This window comes from Anomaloglossus baeobatrachus, chromosome 4 (genome assembly GCF_048569485.1).
Source record: "Anomaloglossus baeobatrachus isolate aAnoBae1 chromosome 4, aAnoBae1.hap1, whole genome shotgun sequence".
Taxonomy (NCBI): domain Eukaryota; kingdom Metazoa; phylum Chordata; class Amphibia; order Anura; family Aromobatidae; genus Anomaloglossus; species Anomaloglossus baeobatrachus.
This window is the reverse complement of record NC_134356.1, coordinates 674,642,865-674,669,117: the sequence shown is the minus strand read 5'-3', so window position 1 is coordinate 674,669,117 and position 26,253 is coordinate 674,642,865. Positions and strand designations below refer to the sequence as shown.

At 46.2% G+C, this 26,253-nt stretch overlaps 1 protein-coding gene across 1 annotated transcript in view; it reads right to left on the bottom strand.

The window, feature by feature from the left end:
- Positions 1-19,040: 19,040 nt before the first annotated feature.
- LOC142302100 (NXPE family member 3-like) overlaps positions 19,041-26,253 on the bottom strand; it is a 127,843-nt gene continuing 120,630 nt past the window's right edge. Inside the window, exon 6 of the mRNA XM_075343180.1 lies at positions 19,041-19,658. Coding sequence (XP_075199295.1) covers positions 19,123-19,658 — 536 coding nt within the window. The 3' untranslated portion in view covers positions 19,041-19,122. The remainder of the gene's footprint in view (positions 19,659-26,253) is intronic.

The window sequence follows — 26,253 nt, the reverse complement described above, 5'->3', positions numbered from 1 at the left end:
AAGTGGAGAAAAAGTGGAGGAAAAATGGAGAAAAAATGGAGAAAAAGTGGAGAAAAAGTGGAGAAAAAATGGAGAAAAAGTGGAGAAAAAATGGAGAAAAAATGGAGAAAAAGTGGAGAAAAAGTGGAGAAAAAGTGGAGAAAAAGTGGAGGAAAAATGGAGAAAAAGTGGAGAAAAAGTGGAGAAAAAGTGGAGAAAAAAATGGAGAAAAAGTAGAGAAAAAGTGGAGAAAAAGTGGAGAAAAAATGGAGAAAAAGTGGAGAAAAAGTGGAGAAAAAGTGGAGAAAAAATGGAGAAAAAGTGGAGAAAAAGTGGAGAAAAAGTGGAGAAAAAATGGAGAAAAAAATGGAGAAAAAGTGGATAAAAAGTGGAGAAAAAATGGAGAAAAAGTGGAGAAAAAGTGGAGAAAAAAATGGAGAAAAAGTGGAGACAAAGTGGAGAAAAAGTGGAGTAAAAATGGAGAAAAAGTGGAGAAAAAATGGAGAAAAAGTGGAGAAAAAGTGGAGAAAAAGTGGAGAAAAAATGGAGAAAAAGTGGAGAAAAAGTGGAGAAAAAGTGGAGAAAAAGTGGATAAAAAATGGATAAAAAGTGGAGAAAAAGTGAAGAAAAAGTGGAGAAAAAGTGGAGAAAAAGTGGAGAAAAAATGGAGAAAAAGTGGAGAAAAAGTGGAGAAAATGTGGAGAAAAAAATGGAGAAAAAGTGGAGAAAAAGTGGAGAAAAAGTGGAGAAAAAATGGAGAAAAAGTGGAGAAAAAGTGGAGAAAAAAATGGATAAAAAGTGGAGAAAAAAATGGAGAAAAAGTGGAGAAAAAGTGGAGAAAAAGTGGAGAAAAAATGGAGAAAAAAGTGGAGAAAAAATGGATAAGAAGTGGAGAAAAAGTGGAGAAAAAGTGGAGAAAAAATGGATAAAAAGTGGAGAAAAAGTGGAGAAAAAGTGGAGTAAAAGTGGAGAAAAAGTGGAGAAAAAAATGGATAAAAAGTGGAGAAAAAGTGGAGAAAAAGTGGAGAAAAAAATGGAGAAAAAAATGGAGAAAAAGTGGAGAAAAAGTGGAGAAAAAGTGGAGAAAAAATGTAGAAAAAGTGGAGAAAAAATGTAGAAAAAGTGGAGAAAAAGTGGAGAAAAAGTGGAGAAAAAAATGGAGAAAAAATGTAGAAAAAGTGGAGAAAAAGTGGAGAAAAAGTGGAGAAAAAGTGGAGAAAAAATGGAGAAAAAAATGGAGAAAAAGTGGAGAAAAAGTGGAGAAAAAGTGGAGAAAAAGTGGAGAAAAAATGGAGAAAAAAATGGAGAAAAAGTGGAGAAAAAGTGGAGAAAAAGTGGAGAAAAAGTGGAGACAAAATGTAGAAAAAGTGGAGAAAAAGTGGAGAAAAAATGGATAAAGAGTGGAGAAAAAATTGGAGAAAAAGTGGAGAAAAAGTGGAGAAAAAATGGATAAAACGTGGAGAAAAAGTGAAGAAAAAGTGGAGAAAAAGTGGAGAAAAAATGGAGAAAAAAATGTAGAAAAAGTGGAGACAAAATGTAGAAAAAGTGGAGAAAAAGTGGAGAAAAATGGAGAAAAAGTGGAGAAAAAGTGGAGCACCCTTTGGTGCCTTTCATGTGGCACTAAGGGGTGCTTAGCTTTGTATTTAGCCTAAAAAATGAAAAAAAAAAATGACGTAGGGTTCCCCCTAGTTTTGTAGCCAGCTAGGGTAAAGCAGACGGCTGCAGCCTGCAGACCACAGCTGGCAACCTCACCTTGGCTGGTAATCCAAAACTGAGGGCACCCCACGCTGTTATTTTAAATTAAATAAATAATTAAAAAAAAAAACACGTAGGGGTCCCCCAAAATTGGATCACCAGCCAAGGTAAAGCAGACAGCTGGGGCCTGATATTCTCAGACTAGGGAGGTCCATAGTTATTGGACTCTTCCCAGCCTAAAAATAGCAGGCCGCAGCTGCCCCAGAAGTGGCGCATCCATTAGATGCGCCAATCCTGGTGCTTCGCCCCAGCTCATCCCGCGCCCTGGTGCGGTGGCAAACGGGGTAATATATGGGGTTAATACCAGATGTGTAATGTCACCTGGCATCAAGCCCTGGGGTTGGTGAGGTCAGGCGTCTATCAGATACCCGACATCACCAACCCAGTCAATAATAAAAAAAATAGACGACAAACACATTTTTATTTGAAAAAACACTCCCCAAAACATTCCCTCTTTAACCAATTTATTAGAATGAAAAACAAATCCAGGTCTGGTGTAATCCAAGGGGTTGCCATGACGATCCACACTGTCCCAGTCAATGAAGAGCAGGATGTTCCCCATTGGCTGGGAGAGCAGTGCAGTGACCTGAGCTAACATGAATGGGTCAGCCCAGGTCACTGCAGGGCATGACAAGTGCTGCTGTCAGCGAGGTACATTACCTGCGCTGATCTCCAGCACTGCTGACAGCCCCTGTCACTGAGTTCAATGACCGCCGCCTTCACACCAAGTATCGCGAGAGGCCCGTGACGTCACCGCTAGTCAGTCTCGGGTCGGAAGTGAGAGAAGGTGATGTGACAAGCGGCGGCCATGGAGGACAGTGACAGCGCTGAGGTCGGGATGGCGGGACTTCATCACCGCAGGTAAGCCGAGCGGGACCATGTGTATGTGTGTGTGTGTGTGTGTGTGTGTGTGTGTGTGTGTGTGTACATGCCGCGGGCAGGAGGGGGCGGAGTGAGCTGAGCGGGGAAGTGTGGGCTTCCTGCACGTAACTAGGATAAACATCGGGTTACTAACCAAAGCGCTTTGGTTGGATACCCGATGTTTATCTTGGTTACCAGCTTCTGGCAGGCTGCCAGCGATGGCTCCTGCACACTGTAGCTGTAAAAAGCCCTGCTTTTTGCTGCTAGAACCGTTCTCGAACGTATCTAGAACTATCGAGCTTTTGCAAAAAGTTCGATCTCGAACAGCCCCCAAAATCACTCGAGCCTAGAACTGGAGAACCTCGAACCTCGAACCGCGCTCAACTCTACTCAGAAGTTCATCCAAGTTCATGACAGCACACAGAGACAGAGCAGCACGATGACAATGAAGTCGGGTGAAGTTCATCCGAGTTCATTCTCATCGTGCGCCTCTGTCTCTTTCTGCTGTCAGTGGGCAGTCATGCTCTACGGGACAGGAATGTAGCAGAGCTGAATCGCCGTGGGACCGCACTGTCAAAAATGCATCCAAAACCAAAAAGCGTTTTGGATGCATTTTTTTGTCAAACGCAGTGTTTACAGTTGTCAAAGTCTGCTAGAGGATGCATTTTTTGTCAAATCAAATATGCAGCGTGCGCACATACCCTAATATAGCTTGTATGGGTCCTAGAAGGAGAAAGGGGAGGAGCTTAGGTGGGAGGTAAACTCTGAGTGGCAGTTGGAGTTGGTGTGAGGTGAGTGAGGAGTGTAATATGGAGACGGTCCTGTCTGAGTTTGTCTGTATGTCTGAGTCTGTCTGTCTGTGTCGCGCCCTGGGATATGGGCTACTCGGTCTGGGCAGTGTTCGTCTTGGGAATGTCACGTTGGTGGCCGTTACCCTGTTCCGTGCCCTGGGCCCTTTTTGTAATGGCGATATTTATAGGGGATTGTTGAATAAAGTTTATGCGTGACACCACTTGCGGTGTTGCGGCTAAGTGTAGGGAGCCGCTGCTGCAGTGTCTCTACTGGGGCTGGTGGTATTGGCAGCTAGTATGGTAGTCCCTCCGCAAGTAGGGTATTGCCCCAGAGAGTGTATGGTGAAGTGGGCATCGGAAGAAGGTAGTCCACAAAGGTGTTCAGTGCAATTGGTTTACTCACTTTCTTGAGATGTTAACTGGTGGCCCGAGGGCCGGCTGGTATTGTCTCCAGGTCCCCTTCGTCCCAGTGCCAGTTTGGTTCTCTGGTACCTTCTTCCCCTGCACCTGTCTCTGGTAAGTGGATCCCCATAGTATAGAACACTGGGGGTCCCTGTTCTGTGGTTTGTCCACTTCTGTCCGCCTGACGGTAGCGTGAACCCTGTGGGGGTTGGAGTCTCTAGTCCTGTCCCCGGTTCTCTCTTTGCTACTGAATCTTCGAATTCTTTAGGGTCAGCAAGGTCCTTGATGGTCCCCTTTTCTGTGCAGGTGTTAACAGGTCGGCTTGAAGCTCTTTCCTGTCCTAGGGTCCTGTACCCGTCGGTGCGTAGTTCCGGGAGTACTCCACCGTACTTCACCAGCAACCACTTCTCCTGATTACCAGGTCACTGTTTACCCGAGTCAGGGTGTCACTTTGCTTCCACCTTCACACTCCTGCTGTCTGACACTTTCAACAGTCACACACGTTCTGACTACACTCCACAGTCTGCCCCTCCCACCTGGTCAACTAGTGGACTGGAGTGGCTCCACCTCTAGGTGGCCATCCATTGGTCCCACCCTAGCTAAGTACAATTGTATGGGGGAATGTTGGGGAAAACTGGGATTACCTGAGTTTTTGGTGTTACCGGCACTGAGGTTCTGGGTCCCTAAGGGGGTAGGCCCTCCATCCTTATGGGGATGCAAAACCTTGTAGCACCCTGATGGTTTCAGGGGCACTACATCTGTGTCTGTCTGTCTTATTTGCCCCTGAGCTTCAGCAATTTTACAAGTCCCCTGTTCAAGCAATTAGCAGGTTGTTTTTTCCAGGCTAAACGTCCATTATTATGCTTTTTCTTTACTAGTTTTAGTACTGTATCTGTGGCGCCCCTTAAGGCTTCAGTAGCCACAGGATACTGCACCTTGGCCGAGGTGTAGTATTCATCCCGGGTACAAAGGAGATCATTCACCGGTATGCACAACAACGCACACAACACTCTCAGTTAGCAGCTCTTCACCGGGACATGGGGGGGTGGCCCATTAATGCTAGAGATAGCCACCAATGTTGATAGCACCCTATTCTGGCTTACCTGAGGGTGGAGTGGAGTGAGTGGCAGGAGGGTGTGTCTAGAGAGTAGTGAGTCAGACAGTTACAGAAAGGCAGGCAGACAGTGAGAGGAGACAGGAAGAAGCAGAGCTGCAGGAGACTGGTCCTGGGGACGGGAGGCTGGAGGAATTTGTCCCAGGACCAGTAGTGAATGAGAGGGGAGAACAGGCAAAGGAAAGGATCCTAGAGCCCACGGTAAGAGGCCATACCTCCCTGGCCTCGTTCCACTAAGCGAAGTGGAGGGATTTGGTTGCAGGACGGGGACCTGGTCCCTAGGCTAGTGGAGAGGAACCAACATTCTGTGCTACTAACACCAGAGGCTGAGATGGCTGTATGCACTGAAGCCACATCCGCACACATCTACTGGAAAGGTGAATACATAGGGCCAAGGGATCAGGCATCTCTGCCTGTTATAATGCATCCCAATATTTGATTAGCCTTGGCAGCAGCTGCCTGACACTGGTCACTAAAGTTGAGTTTGCCATCCACCCATACACCCAAGTCTTTATCAGTGCCAGTTTTACCCAGTGTTTTACAATAGAGTATATAGTTACACATTTTATTTCCTTTGTCCAAGGGCATGACCTTACACTTATCTACATTAACTTCAATTGCCATTTCTCTGCCCAAGACGCCAGCTCACATAAATCCCTGTCATATTCAATTATTGATTACCCTAGTATTTGTGAAGTCACCACTAGAGGGAGCCAGAACACTTGAGTGAGAAACATGACTATGGAACCACAAGGTGTCACAGGAGTAATCACAGATAGATTACTAAGAAGAGTCGTACAAGCAGGGTCAGGGCTGGGAGGTCACGCAGTACGAAGGAGTAGGTGGAGTCAATGTCAGGAGCGAGGCGGAGGTTGGAAACTGGGAGAGCAAGCCAAAAAAGAGGGACACAGGGAAGGAACAACAAACAGGGAGCAGGAGAGGAAGATGAGAAGTTAAGACAAAAAATAAAGGGCACCGGACTCAGGGAGGTCGGACAGAACGGAGAGGACTGAAGTCAGGGAGATCAGGCAGGACGAGGAAGACCAAGGTCAGGAAAGTCAGACAAGTTAACGGGCAGAATCAAGAACACTTACAGGAACCAGGTGCGCACGCTGCAGAGCAGTACTATAACTGGCACTACACTGATGGAGGAGACATCCTGATAAAGTGACGTGATCCTGGGAACAAGGCACGGCAGGATAGGCTCCATCCACTGGCCAAGCATCGGGAAACACCGACCGCAGGACCAGGTGACAAATACAACTCTGCCACAGCAGAGTCCAAACTGGTTCATGACAGTATTATCTGCAAATATTGAAATTCTACTCTCAATGCCCCCTATAAGGTCATTAAAAATATGTTAAAAAGAAGAGGGCCCAATACTCACCCCTGTGGTAACCACTGTTAACTGTGACCCAGTCCGACTCTGTTCCATTAATAGCCGCCATTTGTTTCTTATCACTGAGCCAGTAGTTAACCTAGTTACATATATTTTACGCTTGTCCCATTATTCTCATCTCATTTTATGTTCCAACCTTTTATATAACACTATATTAAATTTGTTTGAAAAGTCCATATAGACAACATTCATTATGTTCCTTGTTTAGTCTGTAATTTACCTCCTCATAGAAGTTGATCAGATTAGTTTGACAGGACCGATCCCTCATAAACCCATGTTGATACTGGGTCATGAGGTTAATCTTCTTGAGATACTCCAGGATGGTATCTCTTAAGGCTGCTTTACATGCTTCAATTTCTCATGCGATCGCACCCGCCCCCATCGTTTGTGCGATATGGGCAATTTGTTGCCCGTGTCGCACAAAGTCGTAAACCCACGTCCCACGTACTTACCTTCCAAACAACCTCGCTGTGGGCGGCGAACATCTTCTTCCTGAAGGGGGAGGGACGTTCGGTGTCACCGCGACGTCACACATCGACCGACCAATAGAAGCGGAGGGGCGGAAATGAGCGGGACGTAACATCCCGCCCACCTCCTTCCTTCCGCATTACCAGCGAAATGCAGGTAAGCTGCAGTTCAGCGTTCCCGGGGTGTCACACGGAGCGATGTATGCTGCCTCGGGAACGATGAACAACCAGCGCAGAGAAGGACGTGCGATTTTTAGAAAATGAGCGACGTGTCAATGAGCAACGATAAGGTGAGTATTTTTGCTCGTTAACAGACACTCATAGCCGTGACACGCTACGATATGTCAAACGATGCCGGATGTGCGTCACTTACGATGTGACCCCGACGACATATCATTTGATATATCGTAGCGTGTAAAGCCCGCTTTAGGAAACCCTCAAGATTCTTACCCACAGAAGAGGTTAAACTTACCGCCCTATAATTGCCAGACTCAAATTTTGTCAACTTTTTGAATTTTGTCACCACATTTGCTGTTCGCCAGTCTTCTTGCCTTTCCCTCATCCTCTTCCACCATTTCACCCAGATCATGAGTGGGCCAACACTATCATTAATGATTCTCTTACTGTTTCTGTAGTTGACTATTTTTGGATTATTTTTACTTTTTCTATCTGATTCTTTTTCTCTATAATTATTTAATGCCTCATCACTATCATCTTGCCTTAGTTCCCTAGACGCTTTCTTTTTCTCATGTATTATTTACAGCTCTCTTTAGCCTCAGTGTTTTCCTGCTATTCAGGATGATCATAAAAGTGTCCCATGTGAATTGTGTATTTTTACTTCTCCAGACATTGTCCCAGTTTAAAGCACTAAATTTGTCTCTTGGTCGTTGGAAATTTGCCTTCCTGAAGTTTAGTATCCTTGTAGCCTTCTACCATAGATATTATTAGAGCATAAGTGAAAATCCAAGGAACCCACAACCCCAAACATTTGGGCATAACTCCACATCTGTCAGAATGCAGGGGCATCTCCTGTGTACAGCGCCCTCTTCAGGTCACCCACAGCTTGTAAATTGGATTCAGGTCTAGGCTCGGGCTGGGACATTCCAAAACTCTGATCTTCTTCTGGTGAAGCCATTCTTTTGTTGATTTGGAGGTTGCTTATTGTCATTGTCTTGCTGAAAGGTGAAATTAATCTAGCGGAGACCAGAAGGTTTTGATGCAAATCAACTGATATTTGCAACACTCCACTTTGAATAAAGCCCCATTTTCAGCTGCTGAAAAAATCAGCCCAAAAGCACAATGCTGCTTCCACCATGCCTCACTGTGGGTATGGTTTATTTTGGTGATGCAGAGTGTTGGATTTACCCGGAACTCATCTTTTGAAATTCTGGACAAAAACTTCCACCTTGGAACGACGCGGGGTGTGGGGCTGTAGTTGTAGGAAAGTTTTGCTCCCTGGTGGGATGGCTGGATGTGTGTGTTGATGTCGTAAAGGCAGTATGCCAATATAGGCCACATAAAGCCAATGATTTCGACTGGCCAAGACCAGATGACATGTTACTCAAAAGCGGACACTACCAGTTCTTTAAAAACACACCCGGTAGCGAGTACACAATTTCTCATACGTTTTAGTAACACTGAGCATTCTTAAGCACACCTTCTTCAGTTACATTCTTGTTCTGATAGGTACAGCTAAGTTCAGCATGACCCAGCTTAGATACACCATGCAGTCCATGGAAACCATTCTACGCTCCCTGGGGTTCCCGAACTGATTCTGCCTGGATGAGGAGGAGGGTTTTACCAATATGGTGGAATTCAAGCTTCAATCTGTCAGATGCTTGGGGAACTCTCACCTGGGACAGTCTCTTGTCTCATGTGATTTTCCGTTTTGGCCCATTACCTTTAAAAGCTGTAAGCCATTCGGAAACTAACTGAAAGATGTCATTCTATCCAGACCCTTCTTATTGGCTCACTCTGACATGAAGTTCAGTTGCTAGACCTGACTCAGTCTCTTACCCTGTATTTTGGTGGCTTACTTCGAATCATGCACTCCTGGTTCCAGTGTCTTTACTCCTGTCTGCCTTATTCACCCACTGCATGTGGCCTTGACGACCATTCAGACCATAAGTTTGCTATAGTCACACGTGGGGCTCTAACTAACTCTCTCGAAGGAAACTGTCTCTTTCCCTACATACTAATGCCACCCACTATGGGCTAGTGCCAACTTTTAACTATTTCTTGCCCTAATGTCCATTTAACTACATACTATATTGTTACACAATATACAGTACAGACCAAAAGTTTGGACACACCTTCTCATCTCTAGAACAACTGTTAAGAGGAGACTTTGTGCAGCAGTCTTCATGGTAAAATAGCTGCTAGGAAACCACTGCTAAGGACAGGCAACAAGCAGAAGAGGCTTGTTTGGGCTAAAGAACACAAGGAATGGACATTAGACCAGTGGAAATCTGTGCTTTGGTCTGATGAGTCCAAATTTGAGATCTTTGGATCCAACCTCCGTGGCTTTGTAGAAAAGGTGAACGGATGGACTCTTCATGGCTGGTTCCCACCGTGAAGCATGGAGGAGGAGGTGTGATGGTGTGGGGGGGCTTTGCTGGTGACACTGTTGGGGATTTATTCAAAATTGAAGGCATACAGAACCAGCATGGCTACCACAGCATCTTGCAGCGGCATGCTATTCCATCCGGTTTGGATTTAGTTGGACCATCATTTATTTTTCAACAGGACAATGACCCCAAACACACCTCCAGGCTGTGTAAGGGCTATTTGACTAAGAAGGAGAGTGATGGGGTGCTACGCCAGATGACCTGGTCTCCACAGTCACCAGACCTGAACCCAATCGAGATGGTTTGGGGTGAGCTGGACCGCAGAGTGAAGGCAAAAGGGCCAACAAGTGCTAAGCATCTCTGGTAACTCCTTCAAGACTGTTGGAAGATCATTTCCGGTGACTACCTCTTGAAGCTCATCAAGAGAATGCCAAGAGTGTGCAAAGCAGTAATCAAAGCAAAAGGTGGCTACTTTGAAGACCCTAGAATATAAGACATATTTTCAGTAATTTCACACTTTTTTAAGTATTTTATTCCACGTGTGTTAATTCATAGTTTTGATGCCTTCAATGTGAATCTACAACTTTCAGAGTCCTGAAAATAAAGAAAACTCTTTGAATGAGAAGGTGTGTCCAAACTTTTGGTCTGTACTGTACATCATAATTCACATTACATTACCTTCACAATACACAGGACATAATACACATTACATTACCTTCACAATACACAGGACATAATACACATTACACTTCACATGACAATGAGTGGAAACACAAGTCCATCTACTTACAGTCTCATCAGATGTAATACATTTTTCCACATGGTTTTCTCAGACTTGATGTAAGATTTGGCAAAACCTACCTGGGCTTGTATGTTTTTCATAGTAAGAAGAGTCTTCCGTCTTGCCACCTGATCCCACAGCTCAGACATATGAAGAATATTAGAGACTGTTGTCACATGCAGGACACAACCAGTACTTGTTGGAAATTCCTGCAGCTCCTTTAGTGTTGTTGTTGGCCTGTTGTCCGCTTTCCGGACTAATTTTTGCTAGATGTCCAGTACTAGGTAATGTCACTGTTGTGCCAAATTTAAGCCACTTCTTGGGGACGCCTTCACGGTACTCCTGTCAGAATGCACTACTGAAGTTACTGAAGCCACAGGTAATGTAGCTTCAGGGTGCAGTTTAGCAAGCAACCACTAGGAGTCAGCAGAGTAGTCAGTAATCCGAGTCAGCAACAAGAGGTCTAACACAGAAGCCCGGGGAGAGTCAAATCGTGGTCAGGAGCTAGCAAAGAGTCAGGAGCTGAAGGGTAGCATACAAATCAAAAGGGAGAGACGAATGCCGGAGTCAGGAGCGAGGATACAGGTCAGCGGCCAGGAAGTCCAAATACCGATAAGGGAGGAGGACAAACAGTTTAGGACGGGAAAACAGCAGACAGGAACGGGTAGTCAGGGACCAGGACAACCAGACGAACGGGGGAGGGTACAAGTCAGGACACAGTAGCAGGGAGGAAGGACAGATTGGGAACACTCAACAGAACCAGTATACATGCTCCAAAGCAGAAATATCACTGGCACTGAACCATAGGTGCAGCGGCAAGATATAGCGTCCTGGGATCCAGAATGAAGCAAGGGAAGTTAACCCCTCACATGACCAGACCAGAGCTAAGTATAACCACAAGAGGGAAAAGCCAGCCGGGATCGTGACAACTTCTTGTTATATCTAATGCCTTGGAAGATTTTTGTACTCTTCTCCTGACTGATTACCTTTAATAATGAGATCCCTTTGCTGTGTTGTCCGCTATTTCGGACCATGGCTTTTGCTGTAAAATTCAACTAAGAAAAGGTCAAGAAAATCCTCTTAGAACAGCAAAACTTTATATGGGGTTAATCAGGATCCCTTTAACTGATGGCAGCCGTGTACTGACTACCATGTAACGTGTGTAAATGAGATTGCCAAATTCTGAACACAACCACATTCCCAAGAGGGTACTGAAACTTTTGCAACCAAATAATTTTTTATTTTAACCCTCAAAATGATTTTTGTTTCATACTCAATGGCTTGGTATAGGTTATGGTCGACATTAAAGATGGAAAAAGTTCTGAATTCTGATTCTTTTTGGTAGGATTTTTTTTTACATAAAAAAATGCATTTTAACAGGGGTGTGTAGACTTACACACTGTATATTGGAGTGCGCTGTTTTTGTAAATTGTGAATTCCTCTGGAGGGCGGCTCCAGCTCATAATAAAATAACCCCTTGTTAGGATTTCTAATTAACTGTGTCTACGCAGACCGCACTCCAAAGACGCTCAACTTCCTCGTTACAAAAGGCCGAGACCATGAAGAGATCACTTGAGATGAGGACGAGAGGTTGTTCTGGAGTGAGATTGATGTCCCACATAATGCGAGGGGGGGGGGGGTTATTATAAATTATGTCACAACCACTGAGCTCGGGCCGCACTCTCTATGTCACTTTGCAATTACACTTGTCAATGAGTAACTTGCTCCATCCTAAGTCGCCTCGTTAAGTCTCCGGAGCACCACTCCCTAACGCTCAGCTCTCGAATCTTCACCAGAAGGCTGAATACTGTGTCATCTTGTAGTTACAGCCCACTCAGATGGTCAGTCGTCTCATTTTAGAGCAAAATTTGCTAAAAAATGTCAAAAATCTGTAGCTGGTTACTCCCATGTGCTGTAAGAAGTTGAGTTAGGAGAAGGTGCGGTGCTCATCAGTGCGGCTTTAGACAAAGTGTAGCCCCAGGCAGGTGCCCCAAATTCTGCACTCGAATAATGATAGTACTAGTATGTGCTCTAACCCCTAGCCTGTCTAATGGATGATATCTAGCAATCATGATCATGATGAAGATTAGTGATCAGGGAACGTACTCAGCACTATTCGTTACCCAAGAGAATATTAAGGTATTCACGATAGCAAAGCTGTAGACATCTTTGCTATTGGTATTATTGTGATTGGGAGGCGCAGTGAAAAAAAATCAGGTGCGGTCATTAAAGCATAAGAATTTTACTTACTGAGTTTCCGTATGGCTGTCACACTGCTTCCGGGTCCGATCATTAAAGTTCATGAATATGCATTGCTTCCCCCACCCACCCTCTGTGCTGGAGTCTGTGATTGGTTGCCCTCACACTAGCTGTCTGGGTCCTCGGAATGTTCGAGTTTAAAAATAAATCATTGGAAAAAATGGTGCAGGGTTCTCCATATTTTAATACACAGTGCAGATAAAGCACACGACGACAGGCTGCAGCCCCCAACTGTGTGCGTTATCTTGACTGTATATTAAAATATGAGGGATCCGATGCTTTTTTAAAATTATAAAAATAAATAATTTAAAAGAATGTTGTGATGCCCCCCCCCCAATTTTGATACCCAACCAAGATAATGAGGACAGCTGGGGCTGGTAGTCTCAGGCTGGGGAAGCCCATGGTTATTGGGCCCCCCTCAACCTTCACATAGCAGCCCACAGCCGCCCCAAAATTGTTGTATCTATTAGGTGCTCCAATTCCAGGAGTTTCCCTGGCTCATCCTGATTGCCCTGGTGCAGTGGCAATCGAGGTAATGTAAGGGGTTAGTGACAGCTGTGAATTGTCAAAAAAAAAATCACATCTCACAGTTGTAGCTCTGCCAGTGTGTCCCTGATGCTGCAGTGATCGGTCACGTTTTCTACTGTGACCACGCACTGCGACCTCAGATGTAGTAGAGCCAGGATCATTGTGAGACCATGTGGGTTATATCGCACCTGCAGGGGTATATTGGGAGTTAACAAATTAGAGAAAGAGGGTGTTTTTTTTTTTTATAAAATTAAAATTAAAAAAAAGGATTTTTCACTGTGTTTTCTGTTTATTTCTTTACACTTACAGGTTTAGTAATGGGGTGGTCTCATCGCCTTCCCTTCCCAGCCGCTCAGCGGTGGCTACTCCATCCTCAGTCCCTGCTGCTGTCTCTAAAGGCCTGTGCATGCTGCGCTGACCTCCTGAGAATTCCCTCACCCGGAAGTGCCTCTCAGCATGGGTGAGAGGCATCAGGTATTTAAGGCACCTTCCCCTTAAGGGAGGTGCCTGGGCAATGAGTTCTATACATTGCTAGTTCTCAAGTCCCTTTGTGCAGCGACTGCTGTTACTTTGCTGTGTGCTGTTGTCAATTCCTATCTGAGTTTCAGTGCATTACAAGTCTGCTGCTGCTTCTCCTACGGTATCCGCTGCCTCTGCTGCAAGTATCCACACCGGCTGCTCATACGATATCCATTGCTGCTGCTGTAAGTATCCACTTTCGCCGCTCCTATGATCGCCGCTGCTGCTGCTTCTACAACTAGAGACTTTTTGTATCTGTGGTGACAGCTGCCAAGGTACTGTTGATTGCCTGGGGTTGCCTTCTTTTGGCTACCTATCAGCATATGTGCCTATCGCCTCCTCTGGTGGCTTTAGTGTAAAATCGGTGACCGATCCAGTTCGCTCCTCCAGGCCAGTGATCGGAACCTTCGGTCCAGTGGATCCACTAACCCCATGCTCACCTGGCAAGCATAACACACAAAAGAAGACGTTACCTGGCTCCTCGAGCTACTACCTGCACCACTGACCCTTTTCCCCCCATATCTGCTTCAGTCCCTTTCCTCAGCTGTCACCACTCAACTAAAATATTTAACCTCTCTCTTTCCTCCAATATCCTTCCCTCCACCCTTAAACATGATTTCATTACCCCTTTGATTAAAAACAAAATCCCTTGACCAGAATTGTGTAATCTCCCCTTCATCTCTACACTTCTGGAATGCTTGGTCCAGTCTCATCTAATTCGCTATCTTTCAGATAATTCTCTTCTTGACCCTTTACAATCCAGTTTCCCTTACTTACACTCTACTGAAATTATCCTCTCCAATCCATCCTGAATGCGGCAGTCAGGATCATACGAGGGGCGATCCAAAAGTAATGATAATCAATAATAAACACAATGAATATATTAAAAAAATAATTATTTTTCTACATAGTCTCCTAACAAGTCTATACATTTAGTCCATCTCTTTTCTAAACTTACAATTCCCTTCGAAAAAAATTCTTGATCTTGACCCTCAAAAAAAATCCCCAACAGCAGTTATCACGTCACTATTGTCGTCAAATTTCTTGCCCCGGAGGTGTTCCTTGAGGCGAGGAAAGGGAAAAAGTCAATGGGAGCTAGATCTGGCAAAAAGGGGGGGGGGGTGTTCCACCAGTTAAAAGCCCGCTTCTTGAATGGTTGCCATGGCAACTGCAGCTTTGTGAGCCGGGGCGTTATCTTGGTGAAACAGCACTCCAGCCCGCAGTTTGCCGCGCCTTTTTTCCTTGATAGCCTCCCGCAATCTTCTTATTTGTTCTGCGCAGTAGGAGCCCGTAATAGCGGCTCCCTTCTCCAAATAGTCCACCATAATAATTCCTTCAGCGTCCCAAAAAACGGACGCCATTACCTTCCCTGCTGAGCTTGATACTTTGAATTTCTTCGGCATCGGTTCGTCGCCTCGTTTCCATGTCATCGATTGTTGTTTAGTTTCGGGATCAAAGTGGTGGATCCAGGTCTCGTCCATGGTCAAAAAAGGGACAAAAAATTCTCCTTGTCTGCTTGGAACTTTTCGAGATTTGCTATTTAAATGTCAACTCGTTTCTTCTTTTGCTCGTCGGTTAACATTTTTGGCACCCAACGCGCGGAGACCTTTCTCATATGCAATTCTTTTGCAAGGATTCTTTGAATACTGCCATATGAGATCCCTGTGACCTCAGCTACATGCCTGATAGTCACTCTTCGATCTGCCAATACAACTTCTTCAACTTTTTTCACGTTTTCTTCATAGAGGGACGTGGATGGGCGTCCTTCACGATATTCATCTTCCGTCTATGTTCTTCCCAGCTTAAATTCCTTGGCCCAGCGTGCAACTGTGGAATATGGAGGAGAAGAGTCCCCCAATGTTTCCACCAAGTCGCTGTGTATGTCCTTGGTAGTCATTTTTTTAAAGCACAGGTATTTGATGACCGCTCTGAGCTCGTTTTTTTCCATTTTGATGTTCACTCCTCGGCAGTTCATATTCAAATGAATGTAGCTCCCGGGAATCGTGGCCTATTTAAGTGATTTTTCTTTCCTGGACTAGTGGGTACCTAAGAGAGAAGAAAACATTTTATTTTAATTTCTGTGTGCAATAGAAATAACCGATTATCATTACTTTTGGATCGCCCCTCGTATATCTGTCCAGCCGCTACCACGATGCCTCCATCCTGTGCCAGTCATTACACTGGTTACCTATCTGCTACGGAATACAGTACAAACTTATCGCTCTCCATCTCTAACCTCTACACAGTTCTGCACCACTCTATATCTATTCCCTCATCTCTGTCGATCACCCTACACATTCTCTTGATTCTGCAACTGATCTAAGACTAACGTCCTTCATAATCCAAACCTTGCACCTCCATCTCCAAGACTTCTTTCGTGCTGCACCAGTTTTCTGGAATGCACTACCCCAGATGAACCAACTAATGCCTAGACCCCAAGTTTTTAAGTGTGCTTTATAAACCCATCTCTCAGACAAGTCTATGACCTCAACTCATTAACCTAACTATCCCCTGTTCCCTCTTTTATATATTAAACAGAATCTGCTCCCTTCTATTCAATTATTATTATTATTATTACCATAATTCTGCCCCTATGTACGGTGATAGAACTGGAGAAATAACAGGAGAGAGACTGAAGAAGGGACAACTGGATGTGCAACCAGAAGTCTTCTAATATGGTCACATACCCCAAGGTGAAGTGGAAGACCTCCGTGGTGCCAGACCATATTTTCTGTTTTGGAGGCATATCCATATGTAAATATAGGCAAAAAATATATACATTGTCAGGGCTATGTCTCTGTATTTTGAGACTAGTGACGGATCAGGACTAGAGTCTCTCTTTGTCATCTGAGACTCTACATATTAAATGTGCTTTCTTTATTTGGGTGTGGCAAGGGTTAATGTCAGTCTTCCTTGACAGAAACTTCTGACTCCTAGTCAGATGTTTTCGGTTTGAGACCACTCCCAGTCACTTTATATATATAGCAGAGGGTGCAGGGTATTGTCTTTGCCATTTGGATTCTGGGCCTGGAGGTGGAAGGAGCTGCTGGAGTAGTTGCTGTTAGTTGCAGTTTAGGCTACAAAACTGGTGCCTGTCTGCAGACTACTTGTTAGTTTTAAAAACAACCTCCACTCAAAAATATTATGTATTGCAAAGTGTGCACAGTACCAACATTCCAAGCTGTACTATTGAAAAAATGAGATTTTTGGCAAAAAATTGCAATTTTTCGAGCCACCCCGCCAACGTCACGGCAAATCTCCTGGGGCAGTCCTAACACTAAAATATTTTTATTTAAAGTGTGCCATGTGGCCTCACATATGCAAAATTAGGACTGCACAGCACGTACCTTGTGCTTTTCAGTCACCGTCTCCATGACTGATTCATGGTTGTGGGCGGGACAGGCCCGAGCACATGCTGCTTAGAATAAATAGCCAGTGGACGGGGTTGGATGGCCAGTGTGAACAGCCACCAACCGCCAAAAATCAGGACAGATGGAAAAATAAACATGAGGTGCACTGCAAGATGAGAATCAACTGGGACCCTATATAACAAGAAAAAAAAACAGCATAAAAACAACCTCCACTCAAAAATATTATGTATTGCAAAGTGTGCACAGTACCAACATTCCAAGCTGTACTATTGAAAAAATGAGATTTTTGGCAAAAAATTGCAATTTTTCGAGCCACCCCGCCAACGTCACGGCAAATCTCCTGGGGCAGTCCTAACACTAAAATATTTTTATTTAAAGTGTGCCATGTGGCCTCACATATGCAAAATTAGGACTGCACAGCACGTACCTTGTGCTTTTCAGTCACCGTCTCCATGACTGATTCATGGTTGTGGGCGGGACAGGCCCGAGCACATGCTGCTTAGAATAAATAGCCAGTGGACGGGGTTGGATGGCCAGTGTGAACAGCCACCAACCGCCAAAAATCAGGACAGATGGAAAAATAAACATGAGGTGCACTGCAAGATGAGAATCAACTGGGACCCTATATAACAAGAAAAAAAACAGCATAAAAACAACCTCCACTCAAAAATATTATGTATTGCAAAGTGTGCACAGTACCAACATTCCAAGCTGTACTATTGAAAAAATGAGATTTTTGGCAAAAAATTGCAATTTTTCGAGCCACCCCGCCAACGTCACGGCAAATCTCCTGGGGCAGTCCTAACACTAAAATATTTTTATTTAAAGTGTGCCATGTGGCCTCACATATGCAAAATTAGGACTGCACAGCACGTACCTTGTGCTTTTCAGTCACCGTCTCCATGACTGATTCATGGTTGTGGGCGGGACAGGCCCGAGCACATGCTGCTTAGAATAAATAGCCAGTGGACGGGGTTGGATGGCCAGTGTGAACAGCCACCAACCGCCAAAAATCAGGACAGATGGAAAAATAAACATGAGGTGCACTGCAAGATGAGAATCAACTGGGACCCTATATAACAAGAAAAAAAACAGCATAAAAACAACCTCCACTCAAAAATATTATGTATTGCAAAGTGTGCACAGTACCAACATTCCAAGCTGTACTATTGAAAAAATGAGATTTTTGGCAAAAAATTGCAATTTTTCGAGCCACCCCGCCAACGTCACGGCAAATCTCCTGGGGCAGTCCTAACACTAAAATATTTTTATTTAAAGTGTGCCATGTGGCCTCACATATGCAAAATTAGGACTGCACAGCACGTACCTTGTGCTTTTCAGTCACCGTCTCCATGACTGATTCATGGTTGTGGGCGGGACAGGCCCGAGCACATGCTGCTTAGAATAAATAGCCAGTGGACGGGGTTGGATGGCCAGTGTGAACAGCCACCAACCGCCAAAAATCAGGACAGATGGAAAAATAAACATGAGGTGCAGCATGTGCTCGGGCCTGTCCCGCCCACAACCATGAATCAGTCATGGAGACGGTGACTGAAAAGCACAAGGTACGTGCTGTGCAGTCCTAATTTTGCATATGTGAGGCCACATGGCACACTTTAAATAAAAATATTTTAGTGTTAGGACTGCCCCAGGAGATTTGCCGTGACGTTGGCGGGGTGGCTCGAAAAATTGCAATTTTTTGCCAAAAATCTCATTTTTTCAATAGTACAGCTTGGAATGTTGGTACTGTGCACACTTTGCAATACATAATATTTTTGAGTGGAGGTTGTTTTTATGCTGTTTTTTTTCTTGTTATATAGGGTCCTACTTGTTAGTTTTACTCTGTTGTTTTCCCCCTTGTCTGTCTTACCTTCTCTTGGTGTGTTGTTTTAGTGCAGCAGTGGGACTTGTGATCCTTACCTTCCCACTCAGTAGCCAGTGCTTACGGCAGGGTCCCTCAGGGCTTCAGGTTCTTACTGGGCGACAGGTGAGGACCCTGCATAGGGACTGGCTAAAAGTGCAGGGTATAGCGGTAGGTAAGTGAGGAGGTGCCCATCTTTCCTCTCACTAGTGCTAGGACCCACCCTTGTTATTGTGTCCCCGGTGTACCCTTGTATTTTGTGTGTTTTACCTGACACCAAATATTCCATCCTGTGATGTATATATAAGTATAATAAATAATAAAAGTCAAGAAAAAAAATCAGCAAAAACTCCACAAGTATAACTTAAAAAAATAAATAACCTGTATTAAATATGACATAAATTAATTTGAACATATTTCTTATCATCAGGACAACCGCAACCAAAAACATAACAAGTCTTTTTTTCTTCAATTCTGTGGACATATATAAGACAACATAAGATCCACCTCGTTCTTGATGACTTGAGGTCCCGGGTGGATATTGTCGGGAAGATAGTGGCAGGATGTCATGTCCCAGACATCCAGGATTATCACTCCCATTCCCTTGAAGGCCGCCCTCAGTAAAATGTCCAGCTGAAGAGACAACCAGTCACTGCCGTATATCGACTTATAACCAGTATTGGCCGATTTGATGAACACCGTCGTCTCAGGGCTTCGAAAAAGTAGAGATGTGATTGCTCGACGGACTCTCTCCAGCCTTTCTATATAAACCATCACAGGGTATGTGGTAAAGTGGGCCCATAAGGTGAGAATGATCACGGTGTGGGGCCCTCCACCGATCCCGGCCATGTCAGACGATTCATAGTGTATGTCGGACACCATGGTCTTGGTGGTCCTTATGGGTAATCCATGAGTTCGCCATCGCATGACCAGACCAGCAGTGGCATCTACAGCTATCAGAGGTCCTGACTTGTAATTGACATGAAGGTCTATTCTCTTTAGACCTACAGACAAAATAAAACATATTTTTGAGGTATGTAGGATTTTATTTTTTAAATATTTAACACTTTTTGCTCACAAAAAGATCATAATAGACCTTTTGGGGCATTTCAACATTTAAATACTTTTAAAAATTTTTTACTTCCCCTGTAACTAGGGCTGGTAATTTAGCTCCAGTTACAGGGGAAGTTCTGCCTCCTTCCTGCATAGCAGAACTGACTGTGTCTCCTAGGATTCATAAGCTCTTGCTCTCTTTCTATAACTAGCAATCACATGGTCACTAGGTCCAGAAGAGGAAGTGCTATCAGAGCTCCCTAATCGGTCTAAACAGCTCTCACTCAGAGCTGTGTATATAGCATTAGAGAAGGCACAGACACTGTCATGTAAAACTCTGGAAGGGTCCTCACCCCCCTCTGCCATCAGCCACAGATCGTCATGACGATTATCTGATCGGCCTGAAAGTTTAGGTATTTATGACTTTGGGTGATGGTAGAACTGCAGCCAAAGGATGCATAGAAAGACATCCCTTTGTTCTATTGGAGGGAAAAACTTCTAAAACTGTTTTTAAGCGCCACGTTAATGCTAGAAAAATTAAAAGCATATTGCCAGAATTCCTGTGGAGCGCTGAACTCAGCGCACCGTTTAGCTTCACGGGAAGATCGCTGGTAGCGCAACAAATGAGTATTGGCCATTAAAATCATGCTAGATGCGTTGTGTTTGGTGTCTATGTAAATGTAAAATCGAGATATAAAATATGATGCTAATATCTTTCACCTGAGTGGCCCAGGGGTAAAGATACTTGAAAAGCTAGAATTAAAGAACTTTGTGGCAATCTCGGCACAGCCCACAAGAGACTGTAAAATGAGGTCACAAAGAGGGGGGGTTACCTAAAGGCAGAAGAGCGACTAGCTCCTTGCAGGGGTGAGTCAGTACTGGAGGGCATCAGTAAGGCGGGCTTTACACGCTGCGACATCGCTAGCAATTGCTAGCGATGTCCAGTGCGATAGCACCCGCCCCCGTCGCACCTGCGATATGTGGTGATTGCTGCCATAGCGAACATTATCGCTACGGCAGCTTAACACACATATACCTGCTCGGCGACGTCGCTGTGACTGCCGAACAATCCCTCCTTCAAGGGGGAGGTGCGTTCGGCGTCACCGCGACGTCACTAATCGGCCGGCCAATAGAAGCGGAGGGGTGGAGATGAGCGGGACATAACATCCCGCCCACCTTCTCCCTTCCACATTGCCGTCGGGACGCAGGTAAGGAGATGTTTGTCACTCCTGCAGGTTTACACACAACGATGTGTGGAGCTGCAGGAACGACAAACATTATGGAAATGAACGACGTGACACAGATCAGCGAGATTGTACACTTCTGTGCTCGTTCATCGTCGCACCTAGGATTTACACGCTGCGATGTCGCTACCGGTGCCTGATGTGCGTCATTAACGACGTGACCCCGACGATATATCGGTAACGATGTTGCAACGTGTAAAGCCCGCCTAAGGGTGATACTGGCCGATTCTACCATCATCTTCTCTTGGAGTCCCTCCCTCCCTAAATTCAGACATCACATCTATGGCACGAGTTTAGTAAGTTTCACGTTTATACCTTTTATTTTTATGTAACTGTCTATACTGTATTTGTATTGTTCCCTTTTCCAAATTCTTGTATATTTTTTTAAACACTGCCTATTTTCAGATTAAATATATAAAATTTAATAGTTTCTTTCCTCATGCTTTATATACGAATCCAAAGAACCCGAAGGGCCTTATGCTATCTGAAACGGGTCCCCAGCTAACCCGAAAAGCTGGGTGGTGGCAGCGTAATTATTATTGCATAGAATTATTGGAGTGCTATCATTAAGGGTACCGAGGTATATATATATTCCATTAGCGGGAATCGGATATATATTCATTTACCCTTGCTGTGAGACCTCCAATATTTGGCATTATTAGCTCAGCAGCTTCATTCTGTTCATTGTCCTGCAGTACCAAAAGTGGCCTGCCGACAAGAGGGGCACTAGAGAGTACTCGTGGTTGTGACAAATCAGCAAACAGCTACGGGATATCTGAGTGACTCCCCCGGCTGTTCATGACAAATTGGTGGCAAGCGGTGGGATATAGAGCATTAGTGATCTGGTTTGAGCAATTAACCCTTTCACTAAAAACTTTCAAAAGTTTTGAGGATTGAACTCAGTGTTTAAATATACCTGGAACAATACTGTATGTGTAGCAGTTACCCCCTCCCTTCTCTCTTGGTTTTCTATCCTAATCTTTTATTTGGCAATGATGAATGCTGTGACAGAAGCCTGGTACAATCAGCAGAAGAAGGAGGTTCTTGCTGCACTCTGCAGATCCAAGTTGATTGATGCCCATGGCAAGAAGAGGCAGGACCTGATTAAAGAACTTTTACAATGGGACGCAGAGCATGTCCGTTCCCCCAGTGCTGAATAAGAGGAGGCAAGCCAAGCCCAAGATGGTGCTGCTGCAGAGTCCCCACCATCAACTGCAAGCCAGAGCAGTGACCGGGGCAACATGGACTCCTACCTGCAGGTGGCCCTACAGCAACTCGCAGCGGAGGATCGGGAGGGACGGCTGAACCTCATTCAGCAATACTGAGAGGCTGAGAGAGCAGAGCGAGAGGTTGAGAGAGCCGAGCGCCAGGCCCAGGCTGAGAGAGCCGAGCGAGAGGCTTAGAGAGCCGAGCGAGAGCGCCAAGTCCAGAGAGACCATGAATTGAAGTTCCTCAAAGCCCAGCAGCAGACATCTTCCTCACTGAACGGTGAGTCCAATATAGCCAACAGCTGTAAGCCCTGACCGGAGCACTTTCCTGTGATGGAAAAGGATGGGGACTTGGACACCTTTCTGAGGGGATTTGAAAAGACTTGCTTGCAGTACCAGTGGCCCCCAGCACAATGGGCACGATACTGAACCCCAGGGCTGCGAGGCAAGGCCCTGGATGCGTTTGCCAGTCTCCCTCAAGAGCAGAGTGGAGACTATGAGGCCATAAAGCAGGCCCTAATACGGAACTATCAGCTGAGCCAGAGATGTACCGCAAAAGTTCCGGACCCTCCAGCGTGGACCACATGACAGCAGCAGAGACTTTGTGGATGGGCTCCGGACCAACTTTAACCAATGGGCCCAAGGACTGTCCGCCACCACTGGTGAGCAGATAAAAGACCTGATGGTAAAGGACCAATTCCTACACACGTGTCCTGCGGACGTGCGACAGTTCGTGATGGACCGGGAACCAAAGGATGCAAAAACAGCAGCACAGATTGCCGTTACCTATGAAGCCAACCGTGCATCGGGGTGCGGAAGCCATCCACCGTCAGCTGGAAAGGGGGTAAGATGACAACTACGACCACCCCTGCCCCTACCAGCCGACCTCCCGTAGGTCCTGTGTCATCCACCAGTGCCCGGCCCACCTCTGACACTCGCAGGTGTTTTTCCTGCAACCAGCCTGGACACCTCAGCTCCACTTGCCCAGAGAGGCAGAAGAGGAACCCCACATGCAGGGCCCAAGGGCCTAGTGCAGCTGTCTTTTTGGTGGGGGAGGCGAGTGGTAGGGCCTGCGAAAACCTACACTCCGTCACCGTGGGCGGAATCCCCTCTGGGACTCAAGAACACTGGAGCCGACCGAACCCTGATCCGCCCCGAACTGGTGCCTCCTGAAAACTTTATCCCGGGAAAACTCCTGACTGTCACTGGGGTTGGGGGTGTTCGCCAATCTTTCCCAATGGCCCGGGTTTCTCTCGACTGGGGTGCGGGGAGAAGGTGGAGGGAAGTGGGGGTGTCCGAACATCTACCAACCAATGTTTTATTGGGGACTGATTTGGGACGATTGGTTGCACAATTTCTCCCTGATGATCCTCTCCAATCCAATAGGTCACGTGATACAAATGTTGTTGAGAAGTCATGTGATGCAAATGTTGTTGATAAGTCATGTGATGCAAGCGCTGTTAAGTCATGTGACCCGAATGCGGATATCCAGAAAGTGATTACAAATGTTGTGCACGGTAATAAAGTAGAGGTTTGTACAGGGGAACTCAGCCATGCCACGCTGCAGGGTGATGTGGCTGAGGCCGTCCCCAAGGTAGTAAGTGTCTGTGCTGACAGAGATGGAGGCAGACATGAGAACCACGAGGAAAGTGGTCAAATGCAGCAGACCAGTGTCACAGCAGACAGTGACACAGCCGGTGGTAGCTGCCCCAGGATTGGTGCTGCTCCTAAGGTACTATGGGATGAGGAGCAAGTAGCACCCAGAGTCGGTCAGGCTAATGGGGAAGAGTTGTTATCTCCCCGGGAGACAGCCTTCATCGGTGCTGTCACCCGCAGTCAGAGTGCCCAGAACACAAATGAAACCTTGCCTTCTGACACCTCTTCACCCAGAGGGATACTGGAACTGGTTACGGACCCAGAGCAGGTCCCAGAGGGTCCCGATGAGGTTGGAACCTTAACGTCACTTTTGGCTGCCTCTAGCCAAGAGTTCCAGGTGGCTCTACGAACTGATGCCAGTCTAGAGATGTTAAGGGACCTCGCAGAGAAGTCCTCCTCCGAGACTGATAAGGAGAGGGTATTCTGGGACCAGGGGAGGTTGTACCGGGAGACTGTTCCCTGTTACCCCCAACAGGAGTGGCTGAAGGAAAGACAGCTGGTGGTGCCTCACCGCTTTAGGAGTGAGTTCCTGCGGATTGCCCATGAGATCCCACACGCTGGACACTTGGGGGTCAGAAAAACCAAGGCCCGGCTGTCTCACCACTTCTTTTGGCCCAAAATGGGGACAGATGTTGCCAATTACTGCCGCTCCTGTATCACATGTCAAAGAGTGGGAAAGTCATGGCCTGCTCCCAAAGCTCCCCTGATCTCTTTGCCGGTGATAGAGGAGCCTTTCCAGAGGGTCTCTGTAGACATCGTCGGGCCTCTGGCTGTCCCCAGCAGCTCTGGAAAACATTTCATCCTTACTGTGGTAGACTATGCTACCCGGTATCCGGAGGCAGTGGTTCTGTCCTCAGTTAGGGTCGATAAGGTGACAGATTCCCTCCTGGCCATATTCTCTCGAGTAGGATTTCCCAGGGAGATGCTTACCGACCAGGGGACTCAGTTCATGTCTCGTCTAATGGAGGCTCTCTGTAAGAAAATGCAGGTGCAACATCTGGTATCAAGCGCCTATCACCCACAGACCAATGGTTTGTGTGAGCGATTTAATGGTACCTTTAAGCAGATGCTTAAGATGCTGGTTGAGTCACATGGACGCGACTGGGAGTGGTATCTCTCACACCTGCTGTTTGCCTACAGAGAGGTACCACAGGCCTCAATGGGGGTTTCCCCCTTCAAGCTCCTGTATGGCAGACGAGTCCAGGGGCCTCTTGGTCTGGTAAGGGAATCCTGGGAAGAGGAACTGAACTCCCCAGAAGTGTCCATTGTGGAGTATGTCATTCGGCTCCGTGACAAAATGCAGTCAATGACACGGCTGGTGCACAAGAATATGGTGCAAGCCCAGGCCAGCCAGAAGCGATGGTACAACCAACACGCTCGAGAGCGGGTGTACGAAGTGGGTCATAAGGTGTGGGTCCTAGTCCCAATGACCCAGAACAAGCTTCAGGCGGCCTGGGAGGGTCCATACCTTGTGCATCAGCGCCTCAATGACGTAAACTACGTGGTTACCATCGACCATGCCAGGAAGAGGCAAAAGGTCTTCCATGTCAACATAATGAAAGCTCATCATGACAGGGAAGCCTTCGCCCTTCCTGTGTGTAGCCTTCCCGAGGAAGGCGCGAAAGCGATGTCTTGGTGGACTTGCTCGCCTCGGCCCAGGATGGAGGGTCTATCGAGGAGGCGGCATTCAACCCACAGCTATCCATGGACCAAAGGTCCCAGCTGCAGGAGGTATTCCGGCCCTATCTGATGACCTTCACGAATGTCCCAGGGACGACATTCCTAGCCACCCACCAGGTGGACACAGGGAGTCATTCCCCTGTCCGTCAACCCCCATACCGTGTCTCCCTAGAGGTACAAAAGGACAAAAAAAGGGAGATCGATGAAATGCTAGTCCTGGGGGTGATCCAGAGGTCCAAAAGTGCACAGGCATCACCTGTAGTTTTGGTTCCAAAAAAGGACCAGACAACCTGGTTTTGTGTGGACTACAGGAGGCTAAATGCAATCACAGCACCCGATGCGTACCCAATGCCACGCATCGATGAGCTACTGGATTGCTTAGCCGGGGCCCGTTACCTGACAATCATGGACCTGAGTCGAGGGTACTGGCAGATTCCTATGTCCAAGGAAGCACAAGAAATGTCCGCCTTCATCACCCCATTCGGGCTGTATGAATCCCTCGTCATGCCCTTTGGCATGAGAAATGCTCCTGCCACTTTCCAGCGATTGGTCGACCAGCTGCTCGAGGGACTAGGAGGGTTTGCAGTCGCTTACCTGGATGACATTGCCATCTTTAGTCCCACTTGGGAGGAACACCTGGGGCACCTGGAGCAGGTGCTCAGGCAGATCCAAAGCGCTGGTCTGACTATAAAGCCAGGGAAGTGTCAGATCGGCATGACGGAGGTACAGTACCTCGGACACCGAGTGGGTGGCGGAGC